The sequence below is a fragment of the Marmota monax genome, unplaced genomic scaffold (genome assembly GCF_021218885.2).
Source record: "Marmota monax isolate L192 unplaced genomic scaffold, Marmota_monax_Labrador192_F-V1.1 WCK01_AAM20220418_F8-fsc00201, whole genome shotgun sequence".
NCBI lineage: Eukaryota > Metazoa > Chordata > Mammalia > Rodentia > Sciuridae > Marmota > Marmota monax.
Window position 1 is genome coordinate 1217549 of NW_026695150.1, and position 27304 is coordinate 1244852.

The 27304-nt window shown below is 35.7% G+C and overlaps 1 protein-coding gene across 1 annotated transcript in view; it reads left to right on the top strand.

Annotated features, from left to right (window-relative positions):
- Phlpp1 (PH domain and leucine rich repeat protein phosphatase 1) overlaps positions 1 to 27304 on the top strand; it is a 217943-nt gene that overhangs the window by 119016 nt on the left and 71623 nt on the right. Inside the window, exon 4 of the mRNA XM_046428206.2 lies at positions 12796 to 12962. Coding sequence (XP_046284162.1) covers positions 12796 to 12962 — 167 coding nt within the window. The remainder of the gene's footprint in view (positions 1 to 12795; positions 12963 to 27304) is intronic.

The window sequence follows — 27304 nt, forward strand, 5'->3', positions numbered from 1 at the left end:
TTTTTTAGTTTTAGGTGTGCACAATATCTTTATTTTATTTGTTTATTTTTATGTGGTGCTGAGGATTGAACTCAGTGCCTCATGTGCACTAGGCATGCGCTTTACCACTGATCCACAACCCCAGCTCCAAGATCATAGTGTTTTAACCCTGACATACTTGTGACCCAGCCTGCCAGCTATTAACTCATGGCCAGTATGTTTTATCTGTGTACTCCCTGTTCTCTCTGTCTCTATGACACAGCAAACTCCAGATATCTATTATTATACCCTCAAGTATTTTGTGTTTGTGTGTTTTAAAGAATAAACATTTCACATAATTATGATTATTTTTACAAATCTTCTATTCAGGATACAAAGATTAGAGAGGTGATTCAGGTGTCCTATTCCTGAAATAATGTTGTAGGATGTGATATCAAAGAGCGGAAGAAAAGGGCATGAAATGATTTTTTAACGTTTTATCAGACAGACTGTTCTCAAGTATTGATTAGCTAAATGAAAATGAAAACAATTTACTACTTGGCACAATGCAAAGTTTGGTATTTTGAATTTAGGTAGTAAAACGACTGAATTGAAAACGAGGACTATAGAGTCTCCCTTATCCAAAATGTTAAGGACCAGAAGTGTTCTAGATTTTTTTGATTTTGGAATATTTGCATATACACATTGGGGATGGGACCCAAGTCTAAACTTTTCATAGGTTTCGTAAACATATATATATATATATATATATCTTGAAGGCAATTTTATGTAACATTTAGTGTGCTTGCATTTTTGGTTCTTACCTATCACATAAAAACAGGCGTATAATTTTGCACTTGTGCATTATATTGGCACTCAAAAATTTTTGGATTTAGGAGCATTTTGGATTTTAGATTTTCAGATTGGAGATGTTCAACGTGTACTATTTCTAATAGGTATCTCCTCCTCCCATTGTCCTAGTTCTCTTCTATAGAGAAAAGGAAAAGACGTGACATGACCTCTTCCAAGAACCTTAAACCAGGCCATTTTGAGTTATAACATGTGAGGATCAGGTCAGTGTTATCAAGTCAGGTCTCATCAGGGCTGTTTTGCTTGCCTGTGTGTCTCCTTACGTTGAATAGTAGGTGACTGTGATTATCACTGTTATCTCTTGTGCTGTGTAACTCCTAGTGTCCACTGTAATATTTTAATTCTAGGCCAGGGACTTAAAAAAGAGCCTCATTTTATACTGAATTAAAGATTATGTGAAATGATGAGTAAACATTACCCTTTAAATAAGAGTAAGATATAAAATTGAACTTTTGGTTTCATGTGCTTAAAAATAGTATTTTATTATCCAGATTGAACTCAAAGAACATGTCACTGACCTCTTGAGTCAAGTGATTCTAGTGTAATAGAACTGAAATAGATTCATGTCATTAAAGGTAGTTGCCAGGAAACCATTAGTATGACTCTGTCATCTTTTATATATGTATTTTGCCTCTTAACTTGAAGTGTAGTTTAGAGAGTCTGCTACTTTTTGTCAAAATGGCCTGTCATTTGTCCCTTAGGAATTGTGTCGTAGTTTGTTACATTGGGTCTGTAAGAGTAATAGGCTTTGTTCTTAATGCCCATTCTACTAAGGAGTCCAGGGCTTTTCTGGAAACCTTTACTTAATATTTTATACCCATTTGTTAAGTAAAGAATAAAGGCTTTTTACCAAGGACAATCTACCAAGTGTATGGTAGTATCGACAGTGGAACTAAGGGTCTAAGTGATATGGATTTACACTTATAAAATGTGACCTCCATCTTGAGAAGATTGCTCTTGTACCAAGTCTGTAGTGACATTGTGATAGAAGAGTGGAAATTTAGTATAGGGGATATTTGGGTATAGGAAAATCAAGGTGGAAAGGAGCAAGCTGAGTTTTAAAGGTTCAATAAGAGTTCACTGTGAGTACAAGAGGAAATTTCATTTCAAGGTGAGGTAAAATATGTGCAAAGGCAAAAATACGTGTAAAATGTGAAGCCATGATCGTGTCACAGATGTCAGAGCAGTGTGAAAAAGAGATAAAAGAAGAGGCCAGATAAATTGAAAGAGTACTGATCAGTATAGATTGTTTCCTGCAAGTTCCATTTCATTTTCTTGTGGAAATTCGACTAAATTACCAAATATTACAATTAACTTGCCAATTGACCTTGTTATATAAGAATTTGTACTGTGGAGTCTTTCCTTATTACAGATATAATAAGAATTTGTGGAACTTAGAAATTCTGCTTTGAATTTAGGCTAAAGATGAAATATATTGGGTTGCATTGAATCTTAGTTTTGTTAAGCATAAAACTGTGGCTGTTAGGAGAAAGAGTAGAGCAGTCTCTCTATTGTTAAAATTAAGCTTCATTTCCTCCTGTCCCATTTCCACACTGCTCATCCCTATGTTCTTTTTATGACTGTTGATTCTGAAATCCTCGTTAATATATTAATTTAGTTCTAAGTTATTTCAGTTTAAAACTTAATAATCTTGTTTCCTCCAAAGTTTTGTAATCAGTTTTTTATAAATAATGAAGATACCTCATTAGCTTACCATCCCATGCCAAAGAATCATGCATTTATGGAGCAGCAACTGTTTGTGTATTTAGCTGTTACCATTTTAAACTCACCCCTTGTTCCTGTGTCTTCCTTCTTCCTGTCTTTTTAACCCTTCCTGCTTTCCTCTCTAGCTGTGTTGAAATTAGCAGAGCTGTTGCTATCCCTGCCCATCAGGAGATGGAGAGAGAGAGAGGAAAGAGAGAGAACACACTTTTCCCTTTGTGCCAGACACTAGTCTAGGGTCCTCTTGGATTCTCGGGATCTCAGCAAATGGAAATATGTTCTTCATATTCCTGGTAGAACTCTGGAAATATTTTCCCAAAAAAATTATTAAGGAAGGTTGGTTGGAATTTGAATTACTATAACTAGTACTTTAAAATACATATGGATTTTGGCTATGTTATCTTTAATGAAGTACATTATAGGTTTCAAGCTAGGCACTTAAAACTCTACTTTAAAGTTACAATAACATTGTTTTAAGACTGGGAAGGGCCCTTGTAAGGTTTGCTAAGAAGGTGATGTTAATTATAGTTGTCTGAAATAATTGCCCTAATGATAGTTTGGCATTTCTTTTGTAAGTATTCTTTTTTTAAAAAAGTATTTATTTTTTTAGTTTTAATTGGACACACTACCTTTATTTTATTTATTTCTCTTTATGTGGAAATCTTTACTTAATATTTTATACCCATTTGTTAAGTAAAGAATAAAGGCTTTTTGACCAAGGACAATCTACCCAAGTATATGGTAGTATCGACAGTGGAACTAAGGGTCTAAGTGATACGGATTTACACCTAGAACTCACATGCTAGGTGAGTGCTCTACCACTGAGCCACAACCCCAGCCACTTGTAAATGTTCTTTAACCTTGAGTTCTAGTCATCATCAAATGGCTCTTAGTTCACTAAAATTTAGAATTTAAAAAAGACCTTGTAGACTCCCAGATGCTCACTTCCCCCCGCCTCCATGTCTATAGTGTTTCAGATGTCTACAGTGTCTTTAGATAAGACAGTTCTTTCTTATAAGTCATCTGAAGTCTTTATTTCTGTAGCTTCCACTCAGTGAACCTGTTTTGCTCTTTGAAATAACACAAAATCCTTCTATTCTCTCTTCCATCTGATAGTCTCTAAATATTGCCGTTATTGATCATCTTAAATGATGAACACTGATAGCCTCTAAATATTGCAGTTATTAATCATCATAAATGATGAACAGATTGTATTTAAGGAATCTGAGATGCCTTCAGAGTCATCCAAGTTAGATTAAATTGGCTTCAGTGTGGAGGGAACTATTGTATGTTTCTTTGAAAACTGGTCAATGTGGTTCTGCAACCTATACAATCAGAAAAATGAGAAATTATACCCCATTTGATTCAAATATATGAAATGTCAAGATCATTGTACTGTCATGTGTAACTAATAAAAAAATACATTCATATATCAGAAACTTAATATATGATTGACCATGTTCTGTATATGGACATGTTATATTTTGAAGTTGAATACCTTTAACCTGAGGGTTTTAAGGTTAGAAAATCCTTGAAAGTTTAGTTTCTATATATGCTTAATTATCTTGGAAGTCCAGAGTATTTTTAACCTAGAGTATTATAAAATACGGAAAAATGGAATAATTAAAAAGAATCTATGAACTCTATATATTACACACACTGGACCTTGGGTGTAAGACTTGGAACTTAAATGTCAACTTTGTTTTTATTTCAAATACATTTGTAATGTAGATGTATATTTGTGTGCATTAAAGTTGAAAGTTAGAATGTAAGTGTTTCAGGGTTTGCTGCTCCTTGTCAAGCAGGTGCCACATAATGGAGGAATGCTGCCATGACTTTCAGAACATTCTCAGGTAGTAACATTCTCAAGACATTTGTTTACACATATTTTGTCAATAAGGAAGGAGGAAGGAACTCTGGGTTCAGATTTTATCTCCACCCAAGCCAAGCTCTATTTTTTTTTTATTGTTACTGAGAAGCACAATGGGGTTTATGTGTGTGGAGTGGAGATAACTGTTAGGACATTACTGATGATTTTGGAAGGCTGTTGGTGCCATTTCTACTGACCCTACTCAGTTGTCTCTAACTTATAATGAGTGAGGTGCCAGGTCCTATTTTCATCTTTGGCTACACAGTGAGCTCTGTGGACAAACACACCAGAAGTGTCTTTGAATTCATGGCCCATTTTTTATGTGACAGGGACTGACTCCTTGTTGGTAGTTGGTACTGTGGAAAGGGAGTTCTGAGGTCTGTGTTCCTTGACATGTGTGTCTTCATTGTGCCCTTGCACAACATTATTGAATTGTAGTTTAGATGTCCATGTCAAGGGGCTAAGCCTTTGAAGATAAAGACTGCATCTCAAGTAACAATTCTGCCTCAGTACCAAGTACAGTCGTGGTTCATAAAGAACAAAGATGGAGACATGCATTGAGCAATTTGCTCATTGTAGCTTGATAGCTTGAGGATGCTGACCTCTCATCCACCTCCTTGTTCATGCCTTGGCAGAGAGAGGTAGGAATGCCTAATAGGACTCTTAGTCTTTATTTCTCTTTATTGATTTTTCTAGCCAGATTCTTGAACAATGGCCCAAATGTTTTGTTTCTTCTCTAGGTTGCACCTGTATTTCAATTGGTACCTTATGGCTCTTCATCTCCCCCTCCCCTTCTGTGTGTGTGTGTGTGTGTGTGTGTTTATTTTATTTATTTATATGTGGTGATGAGAATTGAACCCAGGGCCACATACATGCTAGGCAAATGCTCTATCACCCCAGCTCAGTGGCTCTTCATCTTAAAATCATACCTTCCTCCAAATGCACTTGCCTTTATAGAATCCTGTCTCTAATTTTTGCTTAGTATCGATAGCCTCTCCAGATTTCCTGTTGTCTTCATTGATTTGCCATTTCATTACCTCTGATAATTTAGAATGTTGTATAAATTTGCATGTTTGCTATTTTAAAATTTCCCCTCCATCATTTTACCTATTAAGAAAAAAGCAGTGCTAAGATAAATGAGATGTCATTGTGAAAAGGTCTATGGTCAAATAAGGTATTTCTATAGAATTTTTTTTAAATGATTGCATATTGTGGAGCAATGGTAATTAAAATTTTTATTAAAATTGGAGATTTTGGGTGGATAAGGATAAAGTTGAAAATAAGTAAAGTTGTTAGAATTCTCAGCTGATAAAGAGTAATAAACTATATTTCAAAATTATATTCTCTCCCATCGTGCTTTCTCAAAGCATTTGTAGGGTGGGGAGAATGAGAATTAAAACTAGGTCAGTTGAGGTTAAGAACTGTTTACAGAAGTCTAGTGAATTCCCCAGAGATTGTCCTTTCAGCCAGGGGCATAATTTCCCAAGCCACTGAAGGTTGGACCAGAGCAATTAATGACTCATAATGCCAGTTCACACAGTCTTTTACTTTATACAAGCAGAATTATTTGTGCTATTTCAGCTGCTTTGACCAAGGCTTTCATAGTCATTTTTCTTAACTTTAAGCATTCTGTGTACATAAAAAGGATAAATACAACTTTACTAGAGTACAGAGGGGACCAAATATCACATGAATATTATGGTGAACTTTCCCTTGTCTAAGAAAGCCTGTTGTCCCCTAAGGGAGCCATCAAGCATAATGTGAGTAATGCAGAGTGCAAGTGCTTTTGCAGGGGAAGGTGACAGTTTTGAAAGCAATGAGGACATATGTTAGGGAGAGGACAGATATGTAGGTTTAGAAATGTACCTCAGCTCGACTCAGCATAAAATTTTGAGGCTTAAGTGACCTAAGCGTAAGCAAAAAATTAGGAAAGTTTCAAGCAGAGTCACATGTTAAGGAAATGTGTAAAAAAAAAAAAAAGCCCATGAAGCAGTCTGAAACTTACTGTTCATATTTTTTACAGTGTTCTTTGGGGAGAATATTTTGAGTCTGAATGAACTTTCCCCCCATATATGTTTCCAAGTCATTTGGAAAAGAAGACAACCTAAGAAGGTTTTTGGATTCATGTTCATGTTGATATATCTCCTAAAGCATGTAGGTTCATGAAGGGAAAGTCCCATTTAATTGACTAAATTATTGGCTTTAAATTTTTTATTGTTATTGTTAATATAGACTAGAACTAATTTCCCAAGTCATAGTTACCTTAACTGATCTAACACTTGAATATATTCATATGTAGTTCATGATGGTCTTTGATTGTGCTTTATCTGTGTTAACTGCTCAAGATAGCACTAACAGTGGACAGTATGCTATAGTATTTTTGTTTTTTTTTTTCTTATAGATTTGTTTGTTTATTTATTTTTTGTGGTGCTGGGGATTGAACCCAGGGCTTTGGGCATGTGAGGCAAGCACTCTACCATCTGAGCTATATCTCCAGCCCTTGTTGTTACAGATTTGTATTCCTTGTAGTTGTAGATATTAGTTTAGGGATACTTGGTTTACAAGCTTCTCCTTATTTCTTTTTTAAAAAATATTTATTTTTTAGTTTTAGGTGGACACATTATCTTTATTTTACATTTATGTGGTGCTGAGGATCGAACCCAGTGCCTCGTGCTAGGCAAGTGCTCTACCACTGAGCCACAACCCCTGCCCCTCCTTATTTCTTAAAATGGGAAAAGTTATTTTTAGTGTAGTGTTGAGCTGACCAGGCATGTATTCTTTATTCCACTTAAGAGATGAGGAAATTGAAGGACAGCTCGATGAAGTGACTTATTCAAAGCTGCATACCTAGTAAGTACTAGAACTGTCTCTACACGTCCTTCATCTTATTAAGTCCATCCTCAGGCCTCAACTTTGTGTCTTCCATTGTCTTGATGTTTGTGGATGTAATAGAAATACAATAGCTTTTGCCAGAGCATCCCCCCACCACCCACAATACTGGGGGTTGAACCCAGGACTTCATGCAAGCAAGCAGTGTATCACAGAGCTATATCCCTAACCCACCAAAAAAGATTTTATATTCTGGTTGTGAGGTCCTTTAAAAGTCCTTTTCCTCAACAGAGATTTGAGGCATTCCCACATTTGTCAGATTCTTTAACTTTATTTCCAAAGTTTTGTAGCTCTTTGCACTTTAAATCTTTCGAAGTTTGGTTAGGTGTTCACTGATTGAGGGCATTGCTGTGGCCCAATTGGACAAGTAAGTCCATGATCTCAAGGAATGATGGCCCCAATGAGCCTTTACATTTTGGGGAAATTGTGTTTGGTCAGCAGATGGTCCCTTTTGCTTCTTCTCTCTAGGAGGACTCATTGTCACTACCTTGTCTTTATTCCTAAGGCTTAAGCTTCTCCTAGGGTCTGCTTTTCCTTGCTCTAGTCATATTATTGTGTATGAGAGTTAGAGGATCCCTCTTTCTGGTGAGATCTGAGTTGCATTCTAGACCCTGACCTGATGGTGTGGAGTTGACAGTTCAAGCTCTTGTTCACACTCTCGTTCTGCTGCCACTTTAGCCACATGGCCTTAGGCTCACTCACTCTGACTCAGTTTAACCTTCATCTCTGAGATAGGAAAAGTTCTCATTATGCTGAATAGTTATGAAAATTAAGTGAAATAGGTCTTTAGCTCTTGGAAGAAAGCCTGTCACCAGGGAAGCACTTTCTGAATGTTGAAATGTTACTGTTGTTACTACTACTTGGAAAAAAAAAAAAAAGCTAGGTTGATAAAGGCTGCTGGCTCTGATGAGGTGTATCCAGGTGGCTTTCTTACTAATATTTATTATTTATGTAAGTCTACCTTATTTTGAGAAGGATCTTAGTTTTAATAGCTGTGGTGTGGATAGCTGTGGTGTAGGAGGGCCACAGCTTCTTTGGCAAACCCAGCTGGTAGTTTTTTCATTTGGGAATGGAGCAAACCTTCCAGTAAGAGTGCTGTCCTTTCTTTATAGTAGAGACCTGATGTACCCAGGTTGGTCTAGGTAGAAGCATTTACATCTCCTGCCCTGGCTTTAGAGAATGGGGCTGGCAGAATCACAGCTTGTGGTAGCCTCCATGGTCACCTTGGCAGCTCTACCCCAGAACTATCATGATAAATTGAATTTATTTTATTATTTATGTTTTATGTTTTAGATTTTACTACTTCCTCTGTGGTTCCCACAAGATCACTCTAGGTGGTTGTAGCCTTTTTGTTGGAGCTTCCGCCCCCTGTTCCAGCAGAAACAGCTTACAGTATAGAATGAGGAAAGGAGCAAATACAACTTGACTTTTAATCATTTTCTCTTAGGTATCCAAAGGGCGTATTTAGGGATGCTTCAGCTGAAATAGAAGTTATCTTCAGAGTAGTCTCCTGGTGAAAGAGTGTTGTAGATAAGTCAGAGGAAAACTGGTAAGAAAGGAAGGAGTTGTTGTGAAGTAGTCCACTGGCCCTTTTTCCAGCATTGCATCCTGAGGGTCTCACCAAGGACTAAGCTTGGGCTTTTCTCAGTGAACAAAACAGAAAAATCCTTGCCCTTAGGGAGTGTGTGGTGTAGACACAGATGAAAAAATAAGGAAGTTGCATAGTACTTTGGCGATCATGTCACACTTTCGGAACCTTTCCCTGTTTCATCTTTTGCTCACATTATAAGAATCATAACAGTGGCCTAACGGGCACCACGAGATTTGCTGTTGGCCTTTCCCCTTTACTTGTCGGACCTCATTGTCAGTCATTGCTCACATTCTTTGAATATGCGAGATCCTATTTTAAGACCCTTATTCTGGCTCCTTCCTCTTCCTGGAATATTATTCTAAATAAATTTTTCAACTACCTCCTCCTGTCTGAAAAGTGGCCCTCTCAGTAGGGATCACCCTGACCAGCCTATTTAAATGATAGTCTACCATTCTCCCAACAACCCTGATCTCCTTTTCTGTGCTATCACCCGCCTCCGACCCCCAGTACTTACCAGTTTTTAACATATTTGTTTGTGAAGTGAGTTTAATGGGGATAGGGACCTTCATTTTGTTTACTGAACTGTGTTAAGTGCCTACCTACAATGATAATTGGTACATGGTAGGTATTCAGTAAACATGAGTACATGGAAATGAAAATTGCCATGGAAAATTAAAGAAGGATTGTATTAGTTTCCTGTAACTGCTTAAACAAGTTAACAAAATCCTGCTGACATAAAAGAACGAAAATTTATTCTCTTATAGGTCTAGAGGCCAGAAGTTCAAAATCAAGATGTCTTAGGACCTTGCTCCCTCTAAAAGCTAACAGGGAGTCTTTTTCCAGCTTCTAGTGGCTCCAAGTGTCCTGGTTTCTAGCCACATCATTCACATTTCTGCTTTTGTGGTCATGTCACCTTTTCCTCTTCTATCTCAAACCCCTCTCCTATCTGGTATATGAGGACACATGGATTTGTATTTAGGGCTCACCTGGATAATCGGTTAATCACCCTCCTCTCAAGATCCTTCACTTAATCACATATTTTGGCATATGAGGTAAATTTACTATTTTGCATGTAAGATACTATTCAGATTCCAGGGATTAGAATGTGGATATATATTTTGGGGGCCATCATGTGCCTACTACAAAAGGCTAAGGGGTGCTTTGGTTATTAGAAGGAAGAAATTTCCAGGTGTACCACACAGTAGAAACTGAAACATAGAGGAAGGAAAGTCAGAAGACTGATCTCATCCCCTCACCCCACAATTAAATACTCATACAGAAGAGTACAAAAGATGATATTATAGTTTCCATGGGCTACCCTCCCAAGTTGTTAGTATCTCAGTGTAATTGCTTTGCATCTTCTTTTGCCCCTCTGATAAGGAAGTAAGCACTAGAGATAAACTTGAAATCTCCTGTTTTCCATTTTCCTCTACCTGTCTTCTTAGAAGCTGTCATTTATTTGGTATATGACCAATCTATGATTTCATAGCTTCGCTATTCTTGAATAATATATGGAGTTGTGTATTAAAATGTTTTCTTTTTTTTGTATCCAGGGCCTTGTGCGTGCAAGGCAAGCACACTACCAACTGAGCTATATCCCTAGCCCCATGTATTAAAATGTTTTTCAGAAATGGTATTACAGTATATGTAGCATGTTGTAACTTGTTCTTTTGTTAATTCATATCTTTTTAAAAATCAATTCAGAATAATACACACAGATCCAGTCCATTCATTCTACTGTGGCTCTATGTAGTAGATTTATATGTTCTGGCTTCAGAATATATAAATCCCAGTGAAGACCTCTGACTAGCCTGGCTTGAGTCCCTTGTCAATACCTATTTGATTAGTCAGTGGCTTCAGCAGATGGGGCAGTTGAGTTACTCAAACTCAGCACCTTCCCTATAACCAAAGGGTCAAAATACTTGCAGCTCCCCCCAGGATCTCATTTGTGTGCATCATTAGAGGAAAAAGCAGAGAAAGGATTTGGGGCATACAAAAACTCAGTTTTGTACCTGAACTTCAAGGTAGGCTTGGACATGATATGCTCAGGGAAGCTACCTAGACTCTCAGATTATATTCTGTGCTCCTGCAGTTTCTATTATTTTGAGAGTTACCATGTGATATCTTAATTGCCCTCTCTTCTTGATGTGTAATTGTTCAGGGTAGAGATTGTCTTGTTTTATTATGTACCTCAGGAAATACAAGAACTGGCACACCTTTAGATGCTCACCATGTATTTTTAACTGAATGACTCCACCGATTCGAACTTTCAGCCCCATTTCCTATTCACAGGTCCCTGTACATTTCTTGCTCAGGAATTCTCTCTGGCTCTGGTGCTTTTGTATCTGCCTTTTAGGTCCATTAAAATTCTGGTTCTTTTCACATCTTTTGGTTTATGTGAGTGATTTGATCTGTTTGGGATTTCTTATTTAATGGTGAAAATTGAAGAAAAAAGGAAATAAATTGCTAAAATACAAATTCAGACCATCTTTCTAAAATAATTTGAGATGAGCCCTGCCCAGGCCTGTTCAGCATATCCTTTAACTTTCATGTGTTCACAATAATTTCTTTTTGGCCTCAAATCATCAACAGAGTATATTTTATGTAAATTTACATCTGAAAGCATTTTTAGTAGCTGGAAAACCTGAATTCTAATGGATATAAAATGGGAATGATTCTATTTTTAATAGTAGTAGTAGTAATATATTGAATGCTTTTTCTGTGACAGGCAAGTAGAACTAGGAACCATCTTTATCCATGTTATACAGACAAGAAAACTGGAGTTCAGAGAGATCAGTGATCTGCTCACCTTAGCTCAGCTCACAGGTGGTGCTGGGATGTGAATCCACACACTCTAAGCCCAGAGCCACACACCTCAGGACTATGTTCTACTTCCTCTGTGATTAGGAAAAAGAAACCTAGAATTTGGTAACAGGAAAGGACACTGAGTTGATCACAGATAAGGAGTGAAATTTCTGAATTAAATTTTTGCCAGAGATAAAGAGGGACAGTCAAATAAAGGCTTAGAGCTATATGCTCATGGCTTGTGAAGAGAGAAAGGGCCATGATGTGTGGAAATGGGTTGAAATAATGTGTTTTAATGAAACCTGGGATTGTATTGCTCAGAACATTTGAGAAAACGTTTAAGAAATGTAGGTTACCCAGTGCGCTTTCTGTCTATAGCATGCAAGTTGGTCTTGGCATCCTGGCTGTGGTAGGAGTCATTAACTAGGAAGGTGTAAACATTTAGACATACAATAAGTTTTACATAAAATACCTACATAAAGCAAAGCACAATGAATTTATAAGCATCACACTGACTTTGTAGCACAAAAACCTGAGAATTTAGTAGCAGGTAGGTGATGGAATCTAATTATATGTGATACAATATATTATTATTAAGATGCATACAAAACTATTGATACTGCTTTTTTTAAAAAAAATTGTACTGTTTTAAATAAGTGTATGTAAGGGCTTTCTAAAGTTCAGATTTATTAGTGTCTGTCACCCAACTCCATATTTATAAACTTTTGTATCTGTTTGCTCTGAATTATCTTTATTGTGGATATTTTCAGGAACAATATTCCTATTTTGGAGGAGATAATGAAATTACTAAGCCTAATAGGGTAATCTGTGTTCCTTGAAACCTGTGCCTATGCTAGCTATGCCTGTGCTAGGTTACTGCAAGCACCTTCCAGCAAATACACTGTTTTCTGCTTTTATAGAACTTGGTTCACTTCCATGCTAAATGAATACTATTGGTTTGGATTATTGAACTAATAGTGTTACTTGTGCAGTGGTTCTCTGCATGTAGGGTCATCTATTTATGTCCATAGAAGTAGTCACAAGATAAATGGATAGTATTGATATTAAATTATATTTTATCTTCTTCTAGGTTGCATCCCAGCGCATCAGCTCAGTAGACCTCTCATGTTGTAGTCTGGAACATCTGCCTGCCAACCTCTTCTACAGCCAAGACCTCACTCATCTCAATTTAAAACAAAACTTCCTAAGGCAAAACCCCAGCCTCCCAGCTGCTAGGGGACTCAGTGAACTGCAAAGGTGAGTCTTCACAGATCTGGGTTAGGGAAGAGCTGCCGGTGGTTTTCTCTTGAATATTCTGACTAAAAATCTATAGTGCATAAACTTCCTCTTTTAGAGGACAAGGTAATGGACACTTTGACTACTGAGGACATTCTTTACTAATTCTCATTCTAAACATTTTCCCAAGGTTCCTCCCTTAGAATTAATGGGATAGATTTATATAAGAATAACTTTTAAAAAAAATCATCTTTATGCTTCTTCCCACACTGCCCTGCCATATAACTGGGTGTCTTTTATGTGGCAGCCATAAGAGATCTGATTTCCTAGGACACTATCTTGTCCTTGGTTTTCAATTCATCCTTGCCCTCACAATTGACCTTTTGTGGGCCTCTCAATAAAGTTGCATGTTGGAAAATCTAATATATTCCTATTGATAAGGTATAACTCAGTATATGATTTAATTCACCTTCAAGGACACTTGTATTTTTCCACTTATTAAACCAAAGACTAATAACAAGGGTAAATTTCCAATCATCACCAACTGGATGCTATCTGGGGGGCTATAGTCCTCCCCACCATTCCTTAAGACATAAAAAAGGGACCTTCTCATTGTGACTGACTATAATTAAAAACTGGCCATAAAAAAAAAAAAAATCATCTTTATTCCTTAAACCAGTCAGTAGCCTTTAGTGTGTTTCTTCTAACTTCAGGAATTTGTTCAGCTTAAACTCTTTCAAAATTTATAGATGATTAGTTTTTTTTTTTCCCCATGAAAAGACATTACCTTAGAAATTTAAGAACCATGTTTTAAATTTATTAACACTATCTTCTAGGTATTAGTGTATAGATTTCAAGAGTCACACATGTTAAATAAATAGAATCTGCTCCTTTATAACTAGAGAGAAAGGACTTATTTGCACGACTCTAAAACAGATCTAAGAACTTAACATATTCATTTCCGTTTCTTTTTGGAGCAGTGGTCAATATTGATTCTGTGGTAAATTAAACTCTAATACTTACATGTTTGTTGCAAATAGCTGAGACTATAGCTGCAAAAGAATACAAGTCTTTTAAATAAATAATGGATACTTCATTTGTTTTTAAGTGATACAATTAGAGATTAAACTATGGTAATTAACCATTTCGATGTGTCTATGGTTTCTAACATCCAGAAAAAGTGATCTAATAATTGTTTATTATAGAACTTTGTATAAATTTGGAAAATATAGTATTTTAATTATCTTTTCAGGTAATTGTATTCTTATTTGATTCTATACCAAAATTTGACAGGTGTTCATTTCTTAACTGTTAGGTCCAATATAGAATCTAAAATTCCATCAATTTTTTCAATTCTTTAAGATCCACTGGGGTGTCTTGCATTTTGATTGAATTTTTACTCATGCGTCATTTCCTTGCATTAAGTATTAGTCATTTGGAAAATACTGGTTCATTGTATAATACAAATGTTCCAAATGTTAACGCATTTAATTATGCAATTTCAAGAAGTCACTTTTTAAAAAAATATCATGACTGATCTAATCAGAAAAGTCTATATAAGTAATGGGAATTTGTCAAACTTCCTGCAAAAACATCTTTTCCAAAATTTTAAATCGAAGACTTGAAGGCTATCATTGACAACCAACAGTGTCGGTATTTTTTTTCTGAAGGAGTTGTCTCACTTTACTTTTGAGAAAATATCTGCCAAATATCCAAGTATAAATAATGATGGTTTGCCAGTTATTCTTTCAAGTAGAAACAGTATTCCATGAAGGTGGTTACTAGTTTGGCTCCCAACTTATCACATAGGTGTTTTCCTTGAGATAACTGTCATATTTTGGTATTTACCAGAAATGCTTTACAAATACTAATAATTTTATGACCCAGAAAATTAAAAAGATATACATGAAAATTAAGATGTGATAAAAATAACTTCCCTGCATTTTCAAGAACATTCTTAAGTAAAAGTGGCATTACAAAAATTTTAAAGGGATTTTTTACAGTGATTGTCATGTTGAATACATTGACACCTGGGGCAGTTTGTTACTGCAGTGAATTAATTACATAGGCAGTAAAGACTCCAGTAAGGATATTGTGCTCAAGCAATTCCTTATTGTTCCTGTAGCCGATGGGGACTATGAAATCAAACTGTAACAGAATTCTTTATCTTAGATTTTTGTATGTCTTATATATTGATATTAATATTGATACTGGCACTTCTACAATAAAATTAATAATTTTCTTGCTGAAGGGGGTGCATCATTAGTCAATTTTAAAGTTTAAAATTATTTTGAGGTAGTTTTGTATATTTCTCAGAAGTGTGGACTTTGCCACTTTCTATTACAGAACATTAGGAACTTTTCATCATACCACAGGGTCCTGTTGTTTTAAAGCAGAAAGGGGCATTAGAATTCATCCAAACTAATGAATGTTCCCTTTTCAGGGATGAGGCTTTGTTAGGAAGGGATGTTAAATGGCAAATTCAGGTTAGTGGTTGTCTCTTGGAAAGGAGATAGAAAGCTGGGATTAGAGAATGATTTGAAGAGGTTTTAACTTTATGTGTGAGGAATATGGTGCCCTCGAAGAACAAGTATTATCTTTCCAGTGGAAAGATATTTTGGGTATTAACCTGGCTTCAGGAAGGTTCAAGTCCTGTTTTGCCTCTTAATTCTTTCAGTCACCTAATTGATTCCCTATATCTATAATCTTTTGATAAAAGTAACTCTATAGGGGCTGGGATTGTAGCTCAGTGGTAGAGCGCGTGCCTAGCAGTTCGAGAGCTGGGTTCGATCTTCAGCACCACATAAAAATAAATAAAATAAAGGTATTGTGTCCGACTACAACTAAAAAAAAAATTTAAAAAAAGTAACTCTATAACATTGAACCTATCCGCTTCATCTGTAATTCTGTGTCTGTATCTCTTAAACCTCTCATCGTTTCTTTTCCACTCCCTGTTCTCTGCCATACATACCTTTTCTCCCATTGCCATAATAACATTCCTTCCCAGCTGTCACCTGGACTCTGGCAATTCTTTGAGAATAACTGTTTTACAGTTATTTCCCCACTGCAGTTCAGCCACTGTTTTTCTTGTCTACAATTTTGTTCATTTCTTGGTTTTATTCTGTATTTTGAGAAGTTTATGCTTTTTTTTTCCCCATTGAAGTAATGTAACATAGATTTTTAAAAATCTTAATAAAACAACAAGGTTTTTATAATAAAAATAATTGTCCGAAGCTCCAGTGCATCCCTCCACTCAAGTCTTGCTACCTAGGCAGCCACTTTTGAGTCATTTGGCTCTTTCCCTTAATTTTTCCAAATATTACATGTATGTTGCTATGTTTTGTTTTTAGTTGGACATTGTATGTTCACTTGTTACTAAGAAGATACAGATTAGTTCTTTTACATTGTGTTATACCCTCTCTGTCCTATGCACAAACTTCTACTTTCCTTATCCTCTCAATGTGCAGGTATTGATTTTTACTTTTTCTATTGTAAAGAACATGGATCAGTTATTCATAGCGAGGTCCTTACATGCAGTGATTACATTTCTTCTTGTGCTGGCTTCAGAGTAGTCTCTTTCACTTGCATACTTTCTCTCTAGTATTTATCCTTCTGATGGAGCTCTAGCATTCTTATCCATACCTTTTTTCTTGGAGACAGCATCTATTCTGGAGCCTATGTAGGAACTTGTTGTTTTTGCCTGCTACATAGCAAAGTCAATTTGTGAATCTTTTCTTTAGGGTGTGTCGGTTTTACTTGAGAGGAATCCTTTGGTCTTTGGCCTGGGCAATATTTAGCAAGATTCAGGGAACTGAGTGAGAAAGAGCTGGAATCTCAAGGTTTAGTGTGTGGATTTTTTTAAATCTTCCTGTTTCCAGAACACTCCTCCCGACTCTTTACTGTGCCTTATGTCTCTGAACCAGTGACTTTTTTTTCTCTCTGATTCATTTTATTTCATGGAATAAATCCTCCTGCTGGAACTGGGGAGAGAATCTGCAGTTTGTAAACTCCTTCTTATATAGCCTTTTGAAAATCTTTTTGTTGAAATATAACAAAACCAGAAAAGTCACTTAGAGGAGTATACAGCTTGGCAGATTTCTAACACATGCACACCTCCATGTGACCAGTCCACAACCAAAAGTATTACCAGCACCCCAGAAACCTTCCTTGTGCCTGTATCCCAAGGTGTTCACTCTTCCAGCTTCTGACTTGGTATAAATGGATCACACAATATGTGCTTGTGTATTTCATTGCTTTTTAAAAAGCAAACCATCATTGTAATCAATGTACTGTCTGCTTGTACTAGATAGTGTGTTATATAAAGCACGACTTTAATTTGTTAAAGGTAGAAAGGTTTTTAAGTGTTACACTGCAACAAGAGTGTCTTGTTTTGTCCTTTCTATTGTTTTAAGCAGAGGGAGGTTGGCTTAGAGGGCTTGGTATATAGGGTCTAAAGAACTGGTAAAGCTGCTATTGTGTAGCCTTTCAGAAAAAAAAAAAAAAAAACTAGGCTTTTAGATTAACTCCTTTTTCACCACATATTTCTATAAGGTGCTTGTCTTTCATTCCCATTGTTTAAGAAAGATTTTATTGATATTTTTGTTGATATTTTCAAAGTAGTAAGTATATGATACATACTACATACATGTACACACAATGCATATATTTAATGCTAGGAATTAAAATTACAATATATGTTTAAGGAACTTATACTTGAAAAATCATTAACGTACCTTTTTTAATGTTCATACAGTTAGTGTAGTGGTTTTGAGATATGCCATATGTTTAATTGCTTATTTATATATACATGAGTAGGGAACTTAGGCTAATAAATCCCTAGTATGTGTTTCAGCTACCAAAGTGTAATTTAATTTTATGTTTTCACCTAAGTCTCAAGGAATGAATTTTTAAATTAGTATCAGAGAGAAGAATTAGTATCAAAGAGTAGATTTCCAGAGAGAAATGCTAAGTACAATGCAGTTATGAAAGAGGAGTTCTGAAACTTTTTATCTTAAGCACGTAGTCCCTTAATTTTTCTTCTTACTGCAAATTTTCACCTTAAACAAGTGATCTATTTTGACAGAACTTTCAACTCAGTATTTGCACAAGCATTCTAAATCTGGAAAGATGGCATGCTGATGGACACACATGGGTCAGCAGTTTTAGAGGGAAAACGTTGTTCTTGGAACGACCACTATTTGTTTTTCCTTTATTGGCATTGGAACTCTTCAAGTCAGTGTTCAAAATATAGAGAGAAGCAAGCATCAGAGTAATTTTTGGTAGTTTTAATGGCTTGTTTCCTGATTATATATATCACTAATAACTGTAATGTATTATTTACATCTGTTTTATTAGTAAATAGTACTTCACTTATATGGCAACTATATCTCCATTTAGATGATCCAGATGGTCTTAATACAAGATTGTTTTTAAGTTTAATGACATATGTTTGGATAGAGTCAATCAAGTGGACATTTTTTTTTGCTGGTTTGAATTTAAGGACTTCAACTTATTTGTGCTGCATTTTATATTGATGCTTAAACATTCTACTGTATTGAAAAGTTTTAGCTTTTTTTGGCAAGGTGGATACTGGGGATAAAACCTAAGGCTTTGGGCATCCTAGACAAGCAATCTACCACTGAGCTATATCCCAAACCTTTTTTTAAATTTTGAGACCTGTCTTTAGCTCTTTTACATTTATTGCTTTTGATCATCTATTTATTTACTTGTACTAAATTTTACTAGTGTTAAAACTTTTTATCACACTATAAATTTTACTTTTAAGTTTTCAGTTTCTAAATAATTTATTAATGTTTTATAGGTAGGATCATTTGTAGGAGCTAGCATTTGTGAGTGCTGGGGAAGGAAAACTTTACCTGTATCCTATAAGTATCTCTATCTGGGCCTGAGAATTAAATTGACATAAAGCCAATAAACAGGAGAAAAACCGTCCATACTTTTACATCTATGGGAGCCCCCATAGGGAAATGATACCTAAAGAAATGGCAAGACCTAAGTGCATATACACTGGATTGAACAAAGAGAGGCAATTATGAAAAAGTAACTAAAATATATGGGGAGGCCAAAGGGAGGTAGCAGTTCTTTTTACAAGGTGTGTTTGTATAAAATTCTCAGGCTTGATTCCCTGTCTCTGGTGATGTTTCTTTTCTCCTGGTAGAGGGAGGATATCTTTCTCGTGGGAGTTTTCTTTCTTTCAGAAAGGAAAGGAGAAGTCAAAGCACTCTTCTTACATCTGCTGTTTTTCTTTAGCTCAGAATAATTCTTATGCCAAAGAGGCACGTTTTGGGGATGATAGGTCAGGGGGATCTTTGGTCATGATGTCCTGCAAAATTTAGAAAGAGCAGTACAAAAGATAAACACAAAATCATTTATTTTAAGTCGGATACTCATTTGGTTGTACCTGTTTTTGGTAGCTTGATCCATAGTACTTGGAAAATTTATCACTTAAGTTGAAGTTAAATGTCTTTATCTCAGAGTATTTTAACCTACTAGTCACTTCTACCTACCACTTTTAGGGAGAAGCACATGCTTTAGTAAACACTTAAAACAAATTGGTGATCATTGAAATACACTTAAATTGCTTAATTTTGTATGTGGGAAATAAGAACAAATTATAAAATAACTACTTCATAAATAGAAATTATTACAATATTTACTTGGTTTTAATGGGTGCTAGTTGTCTCTTCCACCCATTAATTAGGGAAGTGAATCTGCTTTTCCATTCTTGGGATTTATAGGTAAATTGGTACAAAGTGGTACATCTAGAGTGGAATTATGTTTACAGAGAGAATACTAACTTTAATTTCAGTAGAAATTGGTATTTTTATTTTATATTTATTTTTTAGTTGTAGTTGGACACAATACCTTTATGTGTTTATTTTTATGTGGTGCTGAGGATGGAACCCAGAACCTTGCATGTGCTAGCCAAGTGCTCTACTGCTGAGCCGAAACCCCAGCCCAGAAGTTGGTATTTTGAATGGCTTAGAAAATTGTGTTTGAATTATTAATGTGATTGTTTACCATAAATGATACTGAACCCCCTCCCCCGCCAAAGCGACAGAGGTATCATCAGCATTTTAAAACTTTCTCCTTTGAATACTGAATTTGTTATTGTTTATTAGTAATGTCCTGTAACAGTTTTACAAAATTCTATGCAATAATTTAAAAAGAGCCCTTTGTTGTACAGAGTTTAGAATGCACAGGAATAGCAATATTGCTTTAACTTTTAATCATTTGATGTTACATTTGATTTTTGCCTTAGTGACTTTCAGTTTAGACAACATAAAAGTCGACTCTATTGCCTTTCTTAGTTAGCTGTTTTATCTGTTTATCCTGTTTTCTTTGGTTTGAACTCCATGAGGGTAGGAATCTGGTTTCCTTTGGAAGTCAATACTATTGCTAGGTAGACCATTAATTGTATATGCCATGTATGAATGAACAGATGAGTGAATGGTGGTGGGGACTGTCATTAATTATTCATTCAATTATGTGTTAAGTATAATCCCCTTCTTTGCAAGAGGTATTTGTACCAACTTGTAGGAAGAAGTGAGACTGACCACTTATCATTATTTTTCTCTTTGGTTGAAGTTATAATGAGAAGACAATGTGCATAATAAGACGATTGAGAAAATATTACATGGAAAAGATTTGTGACAAAGGATGACAAGTTAGAAAAGGAGATATTAGGTTTTAAATGGACAGCATGATATTGGACTTTCTCAAGAAACAAATCTTTGGGTCTGCTCACCATTCTCTAGAAACACCACACATTCTCTTGCCACTCCTCTTACAAGAATGTGCCATTGAGTACTCCTAACCACTTGCCAAACACAGGCCCAACCCACTGAGTCCTACCTGCCCTTCAAAGCATATTGGCAAGAAACATCTTGAAACTTTGGTTGTCTCCCTATTCCTTGTGACCTTTCCTCTTCTGGACTGTCAGCTTTCTTTTTTTAGTTATAGTTGAGCGCAATACCCTTATTTAATTTGTTTATTTTTATGTGGTGCTGAGGATCAAACCCAGCACCTTGCACATGCTAGGTGAACGATCTGAGCCACAACCCCAGCCCTAGCATTTTTTATACTTAATCACTTTTTGGTTTTGTCTTTTATGATAAATATCTGAAAATTTCTAAAATTGCTGTTTATTGATACATTTATTGAGAGTAGGATGAAATTTCTTATGCTTGTTTTCCCTCTTCCCACTCCACAATTAGCCCAGGGATGGAGGGGTGTGTGTGTGTGTGTGTGTGTGTGTGTGTGTGCATGTGTGTGTGTGTGTTGAATTGGGTTGATTTTCCCATCATCAAGGATAATTGAAGGAATGTGTTCACAAAACTATCAAAAGAAAATTTCCAAAATGCCTTGAGCAATGGAAGGTATATGAAGTATTCCAGTGACTATTTTAAGGGGACAGTGGTCATTTAGGATGATTGTTGATCAATCACATAACAATATCTGGCATTTAGAGTTCAATTTCAATGAAGTTAGGAGTGTGTAAATTGTGTCTTAGAGTCTGCAGTATAAATGAATACTGTGTCACTTTTAAAATAAGAGATTACCTTAGGTCAAGGAGGATGTGAATTAAAGATTTGAAGGAAAGAAGTGCTTTCAGCTCTGACTAGATGTCAAATTGGTTTTAGCTGAAAAGAGTAGGAGAGATGGAAAGGTGAACTTTTTCAAACTGGAGAACAGTGGGAGAGATGGAATGAAATTGAGTTTGGGTGTGCAAGAATGTGGGTGTAATAGAATGAAAGTTATGGAGAAATGAGCAATGAGAAACTCATAATTATGCCTGGCATTTATCAAGTTACCTTTCTTCTTAGAAAGCTCAAATCCCTACATTTTAGTCCCTGTAGAGCGGAAAAACAAATGACCTATTTCCTATTCTGTTCTTTTGGGGATCTTGGCATTCCAGAGATAGAAAGTTATTAATATTAATTATATATCCTTACCAAAAGTTCACACTTTCAGATTTATGTGGAAAGAGAGATTTTAGTTGTTGTTTTTATCAGTAGTTTCTGAGAACTATTTACTAGAAATAGTAAAAATTCAGTAGCATAGTGGAGTGAGGAGAGGCATGCTAAAATATCTTTTAGGTTATTTGCCAGATATAGACTATAGTACTTAGAATAATTTCAGCTTCTTTTAAAATACTTTCAAACAAATAAACCAACAAAAATTTTCTTTTAAAAATTAAAAGTGTATGAGATGCTCACTGCTGAAATAAAAAGCTAAATAGTTCATGTAAAAGAAACAAAAAATACTTAGCACAAGTGCTGCTCAGAAAGAACCTGGAGAAGGAATTTATACTATTGGGCTTTGGTGAGACATTCATAGAATGTATCGAATTTTCTTTTTTCAGTTAACTATTCCTATTACTGCAAGTCCTATTACTGCTTTTCAGATGGAATTTTGATCCTCTTGGGAAGCTTTCCATTTCACAGGATTCCCACTTTCCTTCCCTGAGCATTTGATCAAAGGAAAGCCTTCACATGGTTCTGGGGCTCTGAGATCATGTAGCCTTTGGTCTTCTCCTCAGCTAATGCTGCCGACCTCATTTTTGGCAATAATGACCTATTTTCTTCTTCCCTCTTACAGCACATTTTGAAGAGGAGCTCAAGGGGAAATAAAAGATGTATCTATCAGCCAAGCTGAATTAAATTACACTTTGCCCTGTTGACTTCTTGAAATCATTTAAGATGATCCTTTTTTCCCACTAAAAAAAATAAGAGGGGAAGATGGTGTCTTTTTTAAAAGCCTTGGCTTGATTCTACTTTGGTTATTGTGTTGCCCTAGTTCCATTCATTTTTGGATTTAGTTGAGCTCTTTGCCATGGTCTCTAGCTTTAGCCTAACTCTTTAAGAGTGTAAAGCTAAGCACAGCATTTGTAGATATTTGCTCTTCTGAGTGGTAATCATCTTTTCACTCTGCATAGCCCCTAAGGACAGTGATGAGCATGATGTAAGAGGCCTACAGATGCTTATTTTGTGGTTGTCAGTGTTACGGTATCATCATAACTTGGGACTCCAAGCATGATTAACATCATTACTGATGGCTTCTGAAATAATTTTTTGGTAACCACTGTGAGAACACTGCTGGACCAGTAACATTCTTCTTTGCTTTGTCTCACTCTCTTCTGCCTTGTGTCAAACTTGAGCTCATTCGGATAACACACACAATGTAATTTGTATAAACTAAAGACCCATGAAAGTTTCTATTTTTCCCTCAGTAAATATAATTTTGAAGTCACTCACCAAGTTCCAAGTAATGGAGCTTTGAATGGGAGGAGACACATGCCTGGTGTTATTTCCTATGGGTGGGTTTAGGATGATGACACTAGAGCTGGCAAGATATTGAAAGTGGCCTCTGAAAGCAGGGCACACCCAACTCTCCCTTTCTGGTGTTTTCTGGATTTAATAATTAAGAAGAAGTCTTTAGGGAAAGTCTAACTTTACAAATAATAAAATTTCCCCCCAATTTTAAACTTTCTATCAGAATGCATACTTTCAACATACTATATGGATATGTTACAACAGAGGAGGGGAGGTGTTATTTACATGATATACAAACTGTGTGTGCTGGGATGGATCATTCCACTTAGTTCGGAATTTTTTTTCAGGTTAATACCAGTGTTTCATTTTGAGGTGCTCTGTGATTGGGCTTTAAGGACAGTCAAAACACACTATTCTCTTTAAAATGTTCCTTCTTTGAGTTGCCTGTTGAATTCTTCTTGTCCTTGTCTCTTCCACTAAAAATGAGTTTTCTATCCTGTAAACAGAGATATTCTTTTCTCACACTAAGTTTTTATCTTCTGCATTTTTCTCAGTAGTTCACTTTGGTACACTTCAGACTCCTTTGTAAGAACTCAGTAAATGTTCAGTGAATGAATGGTTCGATCCCAGCACCAGAATTTCATTATACCGAGTAAACTTGTGGATGTTGGATTTTTTTGTTTCACTGTGAGATATGCCTGGCTCTGTTGTGATGGGGAGCTTAACTACTCATGTCTAAGCATGCTTTCATGACATCGTTTTTCTCTCTGGCTTTTGCTTGTGCTCACTTTCTCATTTCTTTGGTAATGTGATAGCCTTGATATAGAAGCTCTCTGCTGGTTTTCATTTTTATATATCCTCAAATGACTTGACTGGGATTTTATCCAAGTATACTGTGTGTGGATCTTTGCTTCTTTGCTTTGAGAAGTAGAAATAGTGATCCATTTTCTGCCTTTTACAGAAATCTTTTTTTATGTTATTTTTCCTACTAGGTAGTGGTTAATAATTAAACATCTCTCGAATAGTATTGGCAATTAAATTGTATTGTCAATTAAATCTAATGATGGGCAGATCTGTTAATGAGAAAATGAAAAAAATGTAGTCATGGATAAATAAGCAATCGTCTCATAAGAGGGATGTTTAAGTGTAACACGTTAGCATATTTCTTGTCTTTTGATTCCCATGTTGCCAGTTCATAAAAAAATCAGAAAATGTCAAATTTGTGCTGCATGAGACCTTCTGTTTTCAGGAATTAAGTTAGTGCAGGGTTACCATAGATGTAGTAACTGCTGTTTCCACATACTGTCTGTCTACGATTTGGAGTGGTCTTCTGTATACTTACTATATACTTACTGGGTTCCTGGGAACCTGCCTCTGTACACCTGCTTCCCCTGTCTTTTGGGTAGTAGCTCTGTCGTGTTCATCATTGTATCCATAGGGCTTACCTAGTCTATTTTCTCACATATAGAAAGTAACCAGAAAGTACCTCTGAGTATTTTAAAAGATTAATTAAAATCTAAATTTCTGTCTTTAGGGAATGCTTTAATTTGCCATTACATCAATATGTTCATTATCATTATTGCCAACACTGAATGTTTTTTGTTTCTTTAGATGTTACTTTGGAAAAAACATATTTGTGAAATTTTTGGTGCTGGGAATAGAATGCAAGATCCAGAACTTGCAAATCATTCACTTTGCTACCACTTGCCTATTCTCCCGACACTTGGAAATTTTAGCTTTGGTATTGGCATACATCTGCAGTGATTCTTTTGTTCAAATTTTGATTGAATCCTTTTGTCGCTATAAATTTTAACTTTTATCCAAGGAAATTATGTATGCACTTATTTTTGTTTTCTAGTCATATGGGAAGGTTTCGTGCTTATTTCCCTTCCAACAGTCATTCATGTTGATGAGGATTCAGATCGGGTGGTTTCTGTTTGTTTTGGCTCCAGTATTGAGAAGCTGGTCTCATACATTTGTTTACTGCTGAGCCTCCCAGAAGATGATGACAGGTACCCCTTGGGAGTGAGGCTGGTAAATTGCTCAGCCCTTGGAACAGAAGGGCATACATAAATTCATGTGGATTCATTTCAGAAGTCTTAAGGAAATGGCAGGAAAAGCACTGCACCAAGAAACTGAGAAGAGATGAGATTTCATTTATGGGGCAATAGAGTTTGGGGGTGTGGAGAACAGCACAGGAGCTAAGAGGAGTTGAGTCATGCCTTCTGAAGGTTAAGTGTTCCTAGGAGTGCTGAGGCAGGTCCAGGCAAGGGTTTCTCGTGCCAGTGCCACACAGCCAAAGGTATTTTTTCTTTCTTTCTGCATCCTTCCTTATGAAACTATTATAACATGTGCAAATTGCTCTTTGTCATAACCGAAAGGGGACAAAAATATTAAAACATTGCTGTAGACCTTAAGTTCACAAACCAATAAAGCATCACTCTAAGGGAGTCATAGTTGAAGAATACATGGAAGAAAAGGAAGTTGATGATTCATGGTCTTTCATTCACTCAACCATTGTTTCTTAAAAGCAAGTGTATTTAATGTATGTTATAAAAATTCCTTTAATACTCTTCCCAAGATTGGTCCTTCTAACAGTAAAAGAAATACATTCCTTTATGAAACTGATGGCCCATTGAAGCACTTTTCCAGCTTAAAACCTCAAGGGGTGGGCTCTTAGGAGGAATTGCATGCACTTAGTTTTATAAATTCTGTTGAAGAAAAGAGAAACAATGTAAATACAATTTTTAAAAATTAAACCTTTAATTAATTTATTTATTATGTGGTGCTGAGGATTGAACCCAGTGGTTCATACATGCTAGGCAAGTGCTCTCTAGGTTGTCACTGAGTGACAACCCAGCTCTATAATTTGTCTTTATTCAGGTTTTTCTCTTTGTCCTTTTATTTGAACAACACTAAAATTTTGCTGTTCTCCATTCCCCTGGTATATGAATTTTAAAAATTTGAATGGGTATAAAAAATAATGATCTATTAAGTTAGTAAAAGTTGCTAATAACATAATTATCTACCATAAGTTGGACCTAACATCATATGAAAAAAAAAATTCAGATGGAATTAAAATCAAGACATAAATTACTAAAAATATAAGTATTAGAAGGAAATACAAAAGAGTATGTGGTTTTACCACTTTGGAGTAAGAGAACCTTTTTTAGGCAAGGTAAGAAATGGACTCCATAAAGAAAAAGATTGCTAAATTTGAGCAAATAAACTTAAAAATGAATGTATTGCAAAAGTTAGCCACTACCAAAGCAGAGAAACCTAAGCATTGGGCTAGGAGGGAATATTTGCAACATGTAACAATATATGGCAGTTATTATTCAGGGAGAACCTACAAACTGATAAGTGGAAGATGAACAGCCCAGTAGAAAATAGGCAAAGGATATGAATTTGTATTTCAAAGAAGATTTGCAAATTCCACCCCCACACACATGCAAGAAGAAGCTCATTTTCACTGAAAAATATAACTTGATGTGACTTGATACCATATTTTTTGCCTATCAGATTAGCAACAATTGAAAGGATGCTAACACTAAATTCTAGTGAAAGTAGTCTGGGGAACAGGGCCCTCTCCACATGGCTGATTGAGAATATTAATTTATATAACTTTTTTTTAAAAAAAATTTTGAAGTTCATATTAAAATTTAAATTATATATACTCTTAAATTCATCAATTTTATTTTTAGAAATACAGGTTTACAATCCATTATCCAGAACTCTGTGTTTCAGACTTCAAAGATTTTTAAGTTATATAAAATTAATATAGTGTATGTGCTGTATATTATAGAACACTTCCAGTAGGGTTTGTGACAGTACCTCATTGGCAAGTGCATTCATATCTCTGGAGGTGACAACTGAACATGCACATCAGTTCAGATCAGCTCTTGCACCACATGAGTCAAAGCAAAATCTTTCAGTTTTCAGGAAATTTTCAATTTCAGAATTATAGATGAAGCATCAGATACTCAGGTGCTTGCAAAATGAAAAATCAACGTAAAAGTGAATACATGACTGGGATGTTGCTTGAAGAATTATAACAGTAACAAACAA